This window comes from Phyllobates terribilis, unplaced genomic scaffold (assembly GCF_046119375.1).
Source record: "Phyllobates terribilis strain yellow unplaced genomic scaffold, ASM4611937v1 Scaffold_36__1_contigs__length_13169755, whole genome shotgun sequence".
NCBI lineage: Eukaryota > Metazoa > Chordata > Amphibia > Anura > Dendrobatidae > Phyllobates > Phyllobates terribilis.
Genome location: NW_027362796.1, coordinates 3,828,948 through 3,842,552, shown reverse-complemented (window position 1 = coordinate 3,842,552; position 13,605 = coordinate 3,828,948). Strand labels below are relative to the sequence as shown.

At 44.4% G+C, this 13,605-nt stretch overlaps 1 protein-coding gene across 1 annotated transcript in view; it reads right to left on the bottom strand.

The window, feature by feature from the left end:
• Nucleotides 1-13,605, bottom strand: part of LOC141182894 (vacuolar protein sorting-associated protein 37A-like) — a 57,132-nt gene that overhangs the window by 14,280 nt on the left and 29,247 nt on the right. Inside the window, exons 2-4 of the mRNA XM_073661010.1 lie at nucleotides 9,734-9,808; nucleotides 8,634-8,748; nucleotides 4,600-4,700 (exon numbers count right to left, since the gene is read on the bottom strand). Of these exons, the coding sequence (XP_073517111.1) occupies nucleotides 4,600-4,700; nucleotides 8,634-8,748; nucleotides 9,734-9,808 (291 nt within the window). The remainder of the gene's footprint in view (nucleotides 1-4,599; nucleotides 4,701-8,633; nucleotides 8,749-9,733; nucleotides 9,809-13,605) is intronic.

The following is a 13,605-nucleotide window of genomic DNA, read 5'->3' as shown; positions in this document are numbered from 1 at the left end:
GGGGAATCGAAGCCACACAGCGCAGGAGCTCTGGAATGCCATCAAGCAGTAGAGCGACGTGTGGTTTGTGCCAGCGAATCTCCAGCCAGGCATGGTAGTGTGTGACAATGGCCGAAATCTGGTGGCAGCTCTGGGCCTACGCAACCTCTCTCACATCCCATGTCTGGCACATGTGCTCAACTTGGTCGTGCAGAGTTTTTTGAGGGACTATCCGGATCTTGATGCACTGCTTCACAAGGTCCGCATAGAGTGCGCTCACTTGCGGCGTTCCAGCAATGCAAGATCACGCATTGCAGCTCTGCAGCGCCGATTACGTCTTCCGGAACATCGCATCATATGTGACCTACCCACCAGGTGGAATTCAACGTTACATATGTTGGAGAGGTTGTGTGAGCAGCAGGCAGCAGTAATGGAGTACCAGCTGCAGCAGGCGCAAACAAGTCGCAGTGCGCGCCGTTCACACTTCACCACCACTGAGTGGGCTTCTATGAAGGACATTTGCCACGTTTTGCGTGCCTTCGATTATTCCACGCGGATGGCGAGTGCAGATGATGCACTAGTCAGCATGACTATCCCCCTTATCTGCCTGCTTGAAAAAACACTGCAAGCACTAAGGGACGAGGTTTTGGAAGAGGTGGAGGATGAGGAGTCACAAATGCCATCTGCTTCTCTACAGTCTGCGCAACGTGGTTCCTCACAAAGGCCTAGGCAGGGGACACTTTGTGAGGAGGATGAGGAGGAGTCAATGGATGAGGAAGACATCTGTCCAGAGGAGGGAGGTACACAATGCTCTAGTAGTCAGTATCTAGAGCAAGGGTGGGGTGATGCAGAGCAGGCAGAGATCACGCCTCAAGCAGGGGACAGCGTTTCGTGGCCAGTTGGCAGTCTGCAGCACATGGTTGTTTTCATGCTGCAGTGCCTGAGAAACGACCGCCGCATCGCCCACATTCTCAACACGGCTGATTATTGGGTGTCCACCCTCCTAGATCCTCGCTACCGGGACAACTTACAAAGCCTCATAACACCGTTGAACCGGGAGCGTAAAATGCGGGAGTACCAAGACGCACTGGTGCATTCCATCATGTTCTCCATTCCAACCGAGAGCAGTGCTGCTAGTGCTTTACAAAGCAGCTCAGTGCGTCGAGGCAGTGGAGGAAGCTCTGCACAAAGAGGGAGCAGAAGCAGCACCTCAGCACAAGGCAAGACCAGTATGGCCGAAATGTGGCAAAGTTTTGTGTCCTCGCCGCCACAAATGTCTACACCATCACAGACGGCTCCAGTCAGCAGGAGGTAACGTTTCCGTCAGATGGTGACAGACTACATGTCTTGCCCTCTTAGTGTACTCCCAGACGGCAATTCTCCCTTCAAGTTTTGGGTCTGTAAGCTAGATACATGGCCAGAGCTAAGTCAGTATGCATTGGAGGTGCTAGCTTGCCCTGCTGCTAGTGTATTATCGGAACGCGTCTTTAGTGCCGCAGGTGGTGTACTAACAGACCGTCGCATGCGACTATCCTCCGATAACGTTGACCGGCTTACTTTTCTCAAAATGAACAAGGCCTGGATCTCTCATGAATTTGCCAGTCCTCTTCCAGAATAAATAATTGTTGGCAAAAGTATCCAGGTCTCCTGTTCTGTTCATGTTTCTACCACCTGAACTGTAATCCCTGAGCTCCAACAGGTGGCGCTCGGAAGTGCCGTCTGCACAGCCAACACTTGCTGCCGTGTCATTGGGGTTCAGTAACGTCAGTTGTTCCCCGGCTGTGCGGACGGCAATTTCTCCTGCTCTGTCCACATCCACTGTACTACTGATTTAAAACCTCCTCCAAATACACCTCTGGCTCCTCTGTTTTCAGTATTATCCCTGAGCTCCAACACCACCAGTTGGCGTTCGGAAGTGCCGTCTGCACAGTCAACACTTGCTGCCGTGTTATTGGGGTTCGGTAACGTCAGCTGTTCCCCTGCTGTGCGGACGGCAATTTCTCCTGCTTTGTCCACATCCACTGTACTACTGATTTAAAACCTCCTCCAAATACACCTCTGGCTCCTCTGTTTTTAGTATTTACCCTGGGCTCCAATACCGCTAGTTGCTGCTCAGAAGTGCCGTCTGCACAGTCAACGCTTGCTCCAGTGTTATTGGGGTTCAGTAACGTCAGCTGTTCCCCTGCTGTGTGTCCGGCAAATTCTCCTGCTTTGTCCACATCCACTGTACTAGTGATTTAAAACTTGCTCCAATTACACCTCTGGCTCCACTCTGTTTTTAGTATTTACCCTGGGTTCCAGCACCGCCAGCTGGTTCTCGGTAGTTCCATTTGCTCTTGTACCTTCTACTACCCATCCGGGTTCCAGTACCATCAGCTAGTTCTCGGCAGTGCCTTTGGATTAGGTGCCTCCTTCTCGGTATCCAAGTTCCACCAACGTCTGCTGGTCCTTGGTAGTGCTTTCTGGCACAGGTACCTCCTGCTTAGTAACCGAGTTCCAGTACCGTCAGCTGGTCTTCGGCAGTTCCATTGGCTCTTGTACCTTCTGCTACCCATCCGGGTTCCAGTACCGTCAGCTGGTCCTCGGTAGTTCCATTTGCTCTTGTACCTTCTACTACCCATCCGGGTTCCAGTACCGTCAGCTCGTTCTCGGCAGTGACTTTGGCACGGGTACTCCCTCCTGCCCAGCCTGGTTCCAGCACGCCAGCTGTTTCCGGGTAGTGTCAACGTCACTTTGCCTCCAATGCGTTGTCCTGTCGTGTTGCGGTCGGGTTAGCCGACTCTATGGTGCCTGCAGTTTAGGTGACTCCTATGTGGGCTGCGGGATCAGGCAATGAAGGCTGGTTCCATAGTGCCAATAGGACAAGCACCCCCTGTAGGACTGTGGGTTTTGGTAACTGCGGCCGGCTCGCGGCCTTGAACTTTTTTTTACATGGGTACCTTCTGCTACCCATCCGGGTTCCAGTACCGTCAGCTGGTTCTCGGCAGTGCCTTTGGATTAGGTGCCTCCTTCTCGGTATCCAAGTTCCACCAACGTCTTCTGGTCCTTGGTAGTGCTTTCTGGCACAGGTACCTCCTGCTTAGTAACCGAGTTCCAGTACCGTCAGCTGGTCTTCGGCAGTTCCATTGGCTCTTGTACCTTCTGCTACCCATCCGGGTTCCAGTACCGTCAGCTGGTTCTCGGTAGTTCCTCAGCTTTCTTGTACCTTCTGCTACATTTCCAAGTTCAAGCTTTTTGAAATGGTTCTTGGTAATCACTCTGGATCTCCCTGATGAGGACCCTGAAGACGAGGACCCTGAAGACCAACCCTAAGAAGACGAGGACCCCGAAGACAACGACCCTGAAGACGAGGACCCTGAAGACCACCCCGAAGAAGACGAGGACCCTGAAGACCACCCCGAAGACGAGGACCCTGAAGACCACCCCGAAGAAGACGAGGACCCTGAAGACCACCCCGAAGAAGACGAGGACCCCGAAGACGAGGACCCAGAAGACCACCCCGAAGAAGACGAGGACCCTGAAGACCACCCCGAAGACGAGGACCCTGAAGACCACCCCGAAGAAGACGAGGACCCTGAAGACCACCCCGAAGAAGACGAGGACCCCGAAGACGAGGACCCAGAAGACCAACCCGAAGAAGACGAGGACCCCCGAAGACGACGACCCTGAAGACCACCCCGAAGAAGACCAAGAAGATGACCCTGAAGAAGTTGACCAAGAGGACAAAGAAGGGAAGACAAGCACCAAGATACAGAAGAACAAGAGACAGAAAACCAAGAAGCAGAAATACAAGAAGCTGCAGAACAAAAAGCGGAAGAACATTAAGCATAAGACTAAAAATCAGAGCAAAAGATAATATCTAAATTATAAGCAGAAGATGACTAAGCAGTGTATGGGGGTGAGTCCGTTCCTCCTCGTGGTGCCCCTGGAAAAGACCTGCTGCTGCAGGCCAAACTGAACGCGGACAAATCCTGTTGTAAATCTTTTGTGACGGGCAGAACGAAAGGTGTAATGTCCAACCTTTTATAGATAACAACTACAGGAATGCCTGTCACAAATAAGAATATGATGAAGAAGAAGAATATGAAGAAGATGAAGAAGTAGAATATGAAGAATGTAAAAAAAAAGAATAATACGAAGAAGGTGAAGAAGAAGAAGATGAAGAAGGTGAAGAAGAAGAGGATGAAAAAGATGCTGAGGATGATGAAGGAGAAAGTGTGGGAGAAGTAAAAAAGAAGGTGAAGAGCATGGAAGTAGTGAAACATAAATATCTGACAAAATATAAAAATACTTAACATAGTCAATATTTCCGTAACTCAGAACGTCTTAAAAAAAATATTAATTCCTGCTATTCCATTTGATTGGGCTAAACCTCTATGCCTTCATTGTCTCCCCCACCTCCCCCAATACATTCTACATTATTCTTAGTTGTTTTCCTTCATGTAGAATTAACCTACAAGGAAAGAAAGGGTTTATTTTCATTCCGATATTTCTGTCCCATTGACTTGCATTGGTTTCCGGTATCGGAATCGGCGATATCCGATACTTTTTTGGTATCGGTCCAATCCAATCCGATCCGATATTTCCCGATATCGGAAGGTATCGCTCAACACTACTTACTAGGGGAAAGAGCCAGAGGTTGGGGCCAGGGTTGGAGGGCTTTTCCAAAACTCTTCTAGTAAATTCTGGACTATTTTCCCAAGATCTGAGTGCATAGTAAACTAAAAAAGGAGAAAATTGTTAAGATGTTAACAGCTGTAAACTCTCATCAGAAAGAATCATGTGGCTAATGCCATAATAACACCTAACATGATCAGAGATTCCTGGCTTTACACTGTGTTCCAAATTATTAAATTATTATGCAAATAATATTTTCTCAGATTTTCCCAAATTACCTATATGAATTGCAGTCATTGTAATTTTCCAGTCAAATAACTATTAGAGTACAATTGAAAGGTTTTTGTACAAACTGCCTATGATAACAGTATATTTTTTAAAAAATAAAAACTCAAACTGCACTCAAAATGCATGTTCCAAATTATTATGCACAGCAGAGTTTTCAAACTTTTCATTTTAATAAAGAACAAAAAAATGGTCATTTTTGAAATTATAAGCATTAGCAGGTTATTACAAACTGAAATCAAACAGTTTTCAACTCAAAACTTTATTCTAGGTGATGTTACATTTTCACATAGGACCCCTTGTTCGAAAGGAGCTTCTGAACTCTCTCGTCCATTGAATTTGTCAGGTTTTGGATGGTTTCTGCTTCAATTGTTTTGCATGAGGACAGAATACCCTCCCAGAGCTGTTGCTTAGATGTGAACTGCCTCCCGCCATTATAGACACTCCTTCTGATGATGCTCCAGAGGTTCTCAATGGGGTTGAGGTCAGGGGAGCATGGGTGCCACACCATAAGTTTGTCCCCTTTTATGCCCATAGCAGCCAGAGATGCAGATGTGTTATGTGCAGCATGAGACGGGGCATTATCATGCATGAAACGATCTCGATGGTCCAGATGGATGGAGTGGAGGATGGCTGGTTGATGGACACCCCATGCAAACATGGCTACGGCGCTAACAAGGAGGAGGTGGAGTAATGTTTTGGGCTGGAATCATGGGGAGAGGGATTGTCGGCCCTTTTAGGATCCCTGAAGGGGTAAAGATGAACTCCATAATGTATGTTGAATTTCTCAAACAGCACTTCCTTTCATGGTTCAAGAAGAAGAACCGTGCATTCCGCAGCAAGATCATTTTTCGGACTGACTGACCTTCATTTCTTAAAGTAATGATGGCCACTCGTTTTTTTTACTTAGCTGCCTTTTTCTTGCCATAATACAAATTCTAACAGTCTATTCAGTAGGACTATCAGCTGTGTATCCACCAGACTTCTGCACAACACAACTGATGGTCCCAACTCCATTTATAAGGCAAGAAATCTCACTTATTAAACCTGACAGGGCACACCTGTGAAGTGAAAACCATTTCCGGTGACTACCACTTGAAGCGCATCAAGAGAATGCCAAGAGTGTGCAAAGCAGTCATCAAAGCAAAAGGTGGCTACTTTGAAGAACCTAGAATATAAGACATATTTTCAGTTGTTTCACACTTTTTTGTTAAGTATATAATTCCACATGTGTTAATTCATAGTTTTGATGCCTTCAGTGTGAATGTACAATTTTCATAGTCATGAAAATACAGAAAAAGTCTTTAAATGAGAAGGTGTGTCCAAACTTTTGGTCTGTACTGTACACACACACGCACGCACGCACGCAGTAGGGAAAATAAGTATTTGATACACTGCCGATTTTGCAAGTTTTCCCACCTACAAAGAATGGAGAGGTCTGTCATTTTTATCATAGGTACACTTCAACTGTGAGTGACAGAATATAAAAATAAAATCCCAAAAAAAATCACATTGTATGATTTTTAAATAATTAAATCGCATTTCATTGCATGAAATAAGTATTTGATCACCTACCAACCAGCAAGAAATCTGTCTCTCACAGACCTGTTAGTTTTTCTTTCAGAAGCCCTCCTACTCTGCACTCCTCACCTGTATTTATTGTACCTGTTTGAACTCGTTACCTGTATAAAAGACACCTGTCCACACACTCAATCAATCAATCACACTCCAACCTATCCACCATGCTTAAGACCAAAGAGCTATCTAAGGACACCAGGGACAAAATTGTAGACCAGCTCCAGGCTGGGATTGGCTACAGGACAATATGCAAGCAGCTTGGTGAGAAGGCAACAACTGTTGGCACAATTATTAGAAAACGGAAGAAACACAAGATGACTGTCAATCTTCCTCGGTCTGGGGTTCCATGCAAGATCTCGACCCGTGGGATAAGGATGATTCTGAGAAAGGTCAGGAATCAGCCCAGAACTACACAGGAGGACCTGGTCAATGACCTGAAGAGAGCCGAGACTACAGTCTCAAACATTACCATTAGTAACACACTATGCCGTCATGGATTAAACTCCTGCAGGGCACGCAAGGTCCTCTGCTCACGCCAGCACATGTCCAGGCCCGTTTGAAGTTTGCCATTGACCATCTGGGTGATCCAGAGGAGGCATGGGAGAGGGTCATGTGCTCAGATGAGACCAAAATAGGACTTTTTGGTATCAACTCCACTTGCCGTGTTGGAGAAAGAAGAAGGATGAGTACAACCCCAAGAACACCGTCCCAACTGAGAAGCATGCTGGGGGAAACCTTATACTTTGGGGGTCCTTTTCTGCAAAGGGGACAGGACAACTGCACCCAGCAACAATCCCGAAACTTGAAAGATCTGGAGAAGATCTGTATGGAGGAGTGGTCCAAAATTCCTGCTGCAGTGTCTGCAAACTTGGTCAAGAACTACAGGAAACGTCTGACCTCTGTAATTGCAAACAAAGGTTTCCGTACCAAATATTAAGATCTGTTTTTCTATTGTATCAAATAATTAATTTGCATAATTGCATCAAATAAGTATGTAAAAATTATAAAATGTTATTTTCTGTTTTTTATTTTTAGATTCTGTCTCTCACAGGTGAAGTGTACCTACGATAAAAATTACAGCCCTCTCCATTCTTTGTAGGTGGGAAAACTTGCAAAATCGTCAGTGTATCCAATACTTATTTTCCCCACTGTATATACTTTGTTACTAAAAAAGAAAAAACCCACCGGTCTTCTATGTGAACATAACAAAGACTATAACTAAAAATCTTATATATTAAAAAAAAACTAAAACAAGGTTGACCACATTTTCTTATGGTATTTTTATCTGAAACTTCCTTGGAAAATTCACTGGAAATATCAGAAATGTCTGAAGTGGGGACCTCAATGTAAGACCCCCACCCATTAGATGTAAGGTGGCTCCCAAACCTCACGTGTCGATGCAGCACAGCCATCTGCAGCCACATTTTACGTAGAGCACACGCAGAACCGGGTCATTAACACATACATTAATCCTTTCATTTCGTTCTCCTTTGCTGAAGATGTGTTTGACAAAGACCTCATCTACCAAAATAAAGAGGTGTATTCCCTATGAAGTAACAATACCGTGGCATCTCTTCTTCCCAGGTCCTCTGCGTTGTGCCAATCTTCTGGAAATGTGTGGATACATTGACAACTGGCCACTGCCAGGCCCCTGGTCGTAGTGATTATGCCTACTGTCCAAACTGATTAGACATGGACAAGGAGTAAGGTAACACCCCATTGTCAATTAGATGTAAGGCTATGTTCACACTAGGCGTTTTTTCACTACACATTACTTTCAATGGGTGAAATACACTGAAAGAAGTGACGTGCTCTATTCAGCAAAAAACAATGCAAATCACAAAATACTGATCATACAAAAACCAGGGTGTGAGCAGGAGATTTCTGAAATCTCATAGACTTTGCTTGTACTGTAAAACACAGCTGAAAATTTGCATTAAAAAAACGCTGAAAAAAACGCAATGTGTGAACATAGCCTTCAAAGGCACTGCACAGTGGTCTGAAACACAAATTCTGCACATTTGTGATTTTATAGGGTTTATAAGATTACTAAAACAGATGTGTCAGGAGACCACACAGATCCACTTTATAAAAAACAAAAACACCTCAGTCATTGAAAGGTTAAATTACAACATTCCTAAGTCCAGTGCTCAAAATCTCCCAAGTCTCCTTACATTATGTAGTAAAGGACAGGTGACATTGGTGCCTTGCTTGTCCACCAGGTGATGTCTTATCGGTGGAAAGACTGTGATGAGAGGTTTGTCTTGAGGAAATTGTGGCGGAAGTAAACTGCAATAAAAGCAAAGTATTAGAGCAAGACGCGGGATACATGACTGCAGCCTACAGAAACGTGACAGGTCCGGGGAAAATACCCAACACCCTCATCTCATCTCAATGGAAAATCCATTTAGGTGGCACGTAGCGTAAGGCATAAAGGGACGTCAGCACCTTGACATATGATCGTAATGGTGTTATAAGAGATCTGATGAGTCCATCATGACAAATCTAGTGTGGAAAACATCTGCAAATCCGTCTGGAAGTGCACTGGGGCGTATCACTGCACTTAGACAGCTCCTTTCAAGTGCACGGACACGCCCCTCTGCACTCCCACACCAATCTGCAGACACTCCATTTCCTTTTGACTGGCACATCGGAGCTCTGCAAAAAAAAAAAAAGGATAATTTTTCTGTGGAGGGACAATCGACGATACTGTTCTACCACTACTTCCATATGTAAAAGGAAGCTGAGAGGACCCTATAAGCCTCCATATTGATTTAAAGTGATTTCTTATTAGTAGCAATTAAACAACTTGCATTAATACACATCATCTATAGTGACGTCATGAGCCGCCAAGCAACATCATTTAATGGCTCCAGTGCTACAAGACATGACTATGGATGACAAGTCATTGTAGGGTACCGATTACACGCGGTGGGGTCTATCAACAGCATGGGACAACGATATTCTAGAAGTACCTAATATGGTCTGCTTTCTTTAAGGGGTTGCCCACTACCTTGATATTGATCACTTACCCATTGGATAGGTCATTAATATGGAATCAGTGGGGGTCATCTTCACAAGTGAATAGGAGCATGCGGCTCCCTCTCTGGGGGGCTGTCAGAACCCCATCGATTTGATATTGATACCCAATGCTGATGTTATCAATATCAAAGTAGAGGACAATCCCTTTAATTCCCATTAGGTTCATATTTAATAACCCCAACAAATGCAACGTAATCTCTCAACTAAGACAATAGCACCCCGTGTCACTTACATATTGATGCTGATGGTGAAGTTCTTAAAGGTGATTGGCAGTCTGTACTCCACATCTTTCTGAATTTCAGTAATACTGGAAAGATAAAAAAAAGAAAACATTGATGATGACAATTCTACAAACTGCTGTGTCCCAAAAGAAAACACAACAGGTGGATATGTGTAAACCTAACCGATGCTCCAGTATTGTGGGTGCTGGAGCGTGCAGTCTCACAAGACACGATTTGTCTACCATCTTGAATTGGAGGTGCCCCAGCCCCCAATAATGATCTAGGGCTGATTCGGCAGAACAGCATGAGGTCCGGCAAATCTGACCGCTTTATGGATACAACATGCTCCATATTACGACCACAAGAAAAAAGCCAAATAAAGAAGTGTGAGAACAGGACGGCGATGGGTGTACGGAGGATGGCAGAGAGATGACTGCAGAACGCAGCATAAAGCACTCAGACATTAATCATCCCTGACAAAACATAATACAAGTCCTGCTTCATGCTGGGTACGCTTCTCAGGTAACCCTATACTGAAGGACTTGTACTGTTCATAGACCTAACATACAACACATTACATACAAGTTATCCCGCAGCAAGAGACACATGACATAAAATAATAACCATCCTAGACATCAAGTTCCCCTTTGAGAGGTCACAAGGTAATATCCGATGGCTCTAAAATGGAATCTGCCACCAGGTTTTGCTATCCCATCTGTATGATGTAAGGGCAGAAACCTGATTCCAGAAATGTGTCCCTTATTTCGCTGCAGTTTTGATAAATTTTAGTTTTATCTACTGCAGATCTAGCAGTGCTCTGAATGCTGAGCTCCGTATAACCGGCTGCACCACTGATTGGCAGCTTTCTGTGTACACTGTGCATAGGCAGAAGGCTGCTATACAGACCTTGTGAAAAATGAGAAGAGAGAAAGGGAGAAAAAGCGCGCCATGTACCACCTGAGGAAGATAGTTCACTATCGAAACGCTTTGTGGAAAGGGCTCATTAAATTTATTTTTTAGTCCTAAAATTTTTTTCACTTCTAGTGTTCATTCTTTTAGCGCCCTATAGACCGCTTTTTTATTTAATTTGGACCACTCCTGAAAAATGAGGGATACCTGGTTGCAGGTTTACTAGTCTTCTAGTCACAACCTCCTACTGATAAAACAAAGATTTTATCAAAACACCAGCAAGCAGCCCAGAAAGTGACACATCGCTGGAATCAGGGTCTCTGTCTCTACATCATGCTGCTCTCGGAATATATGGCAAAAACCTAGTGACAGATTCCCTTTAAGCTCTCATCTCTAGTGATCAGGACCCTAGAATTTTCTTCTGAGGTGGGTTTCCCTTCAGCTCTGCACCTACCTAGCGTCACTGCATGGCTGCGGAAATAAAATAAAAATAAATAAAAAAAAAAATCTTTCTGAATTGTGAAGAGAAGGAGCAGTTGTGGAGTGTCTATATAATAGATGTAGAGAAGTGGGATGACGGCGGCCTGTGCTGAGCATTGCCCGGCTGATCGGGTGATGACTGATGGGTCACATGAATGAGTTATTACAGCAGAAACCGCACCCGTCCTGATAACTATTCCTGCAAGGAACCGGCCGTCCCTAACCCTGCAGCTACATAATAGAGATGCAAAGAAGCAAGGAGAAAGAAAGGAGGCAATGACCGGGATCACCAAGGAATATCAAAAATATAGAATTTTATTAAAGACTAAACATACAAGACATGTTAAAAAAAACACTAAAAAGCAACAATTGCCCCAATGAATAACAAAACCATTGCAAGGTACTGATATGGTTAATCCTCACATATATATGCCCAACTAGTCACAGAAAATCTCACTATATGACTACAGACTGCCCACCACAATATAATAAAGAGCAAGGTAGCAGCAAAGTATCTATTCACAAAGGCATTAATATCCAAATAAGCCTATAAAAATAGTGTCCATTATATAAAGCCACAATGAACCCTGCTGCGGACACAATCGCCCCAAATGTGAAACAATACAATTGGATTGCTAAAAGAGCAAGCTAACGCTGTTAGGTCGGGCAGTAGAAAAAAATGATGTAAATACACCTGAACCATCAGGCAACCTACAGAAATGTGCATGGAGGATGTTGTTTTTACATAAGAGTTATGTATACAGAAAAGCTATATGTCCTATACAGGAAAAGTGTGGGATGAGGAGCTTACAAGACCACTAAAGTAAGACATTCACAAGCTCCTTCTGTATACTCCCTGGTGCCGGGGGTCCGACCCCACTGATCTTACACTGAGAATGGATGGAACTCCTGTAATGTCACCCTTCTTTTCTACAATGTAATCAAGGCATATTTATATGTCTGAACAAGACTTGTATCGACCCATAAAAGAAAAGAGCCGCAGCTCCACCATACTGAATCCCTGCACAGCGACGCTATCAGCCGTGCAGGGACACAACGCAGCTGCCGTCACTTATATAATGGCCGAATGTGCAGGGAAAAGCCACAACGGACCTCATTGTTCTGAAGGCTGCAGCGTATCCGAGCTATATGTGATACTACTCTGACATAGGGAAAGGGACAAAAACCCTTCAAATAGCAGGGAGTGACGTCTGATTAATTTAGATTTGTATTGACCATAAAACCACAATCTCAGGACCATTACATACATTACCAGACTACTTTATAGATGATCAATTGCCAGCACAAGTTATATTACGCCCAAAATTTCTCTGCAGCACCACCAAATTGCTGTATGAAAAATATGAGGAGTTATAGAAGTGTGCGCCCACATATTATCTGTACAGGTCCATATATCAGCCACTATTATGTGAAATATGTCATAAAATACACTATTATACATTATTAATGTTCTGTCCCTTTAAAATTCTGTCACCATGGTAACGACAGTCATACTCAGCCAATAGGATTGCTCGGTTTGAATTTGAAAAAAAAAAAAACCTCCTATGCGGTCAGTTTGTTCCATCTGATCTGAGTGTGAAGACAGACACCTGCGATCAGCGAGAGATTCTAGGTATAAGACGTGATATAATATAATGGACGCAGCCACATCCCATCACACGCACTCAGCGACCACAACTGACAGCAATCAGCCCATTTACCAGAGGAGAAGTCATTATTCCCCAACACATGATACGCTGAGACACCAGTGGGGGGCGCCACACTCATCACATCTCCCATCTGGAAGGATCCAGCCATCACTTCTAATGGGGGTCACTGCCCTTTTTTGGTGATTGCTGGAGTTTCCCGCGGTCGGACCCCACTGATCTATCAGTCGTCACCGAGCCCAGGGATAAGGGGATGACTTGTTCCATCTGATAATTCCCCTTTAATGAAGCTCAGATACAGAACAGTAAATATCCTACACATTTCCCAATTTGCCCTTTCCCCAGCAGAGCCCCCGAATTATTTATAGCCAATGTTTCTAAGACCAAAGAAATATCAGCCAATCCCCAAACCCTCTGCTGACGCCTCCTGAGGTTTTATAGATTGTGGAGACATTTCTACAAGAGAAGATATCAGCGGACACCATGGGGATGGAGTATTCTGCCAGCGTTGGACCCGGTAGTATCCATCACTCACTCACCGTTCTCTATACTCTTGTTACATGGCTTTCTGGGGCTTTCATTAAACAGACTCATCTGTGGGGACATTTTCTTTCCTTTAATGCATATACTTGGTGGTAAATATTTTTCTGAGTTTTATTGAAAATTGTGCACAGTTTGCCTCCTGTACCCTCTGTGCTGTACTGTCTATTGCTGGCTGCAGAACTAGTTAACTGAGAATCCATCAGTGAGCTCCTTCTGACAGTCTTAACATACATACGTCCTCTTTGTACGGTGAGGATTGCTCCTAATATCTGGTTGTGTTTTCT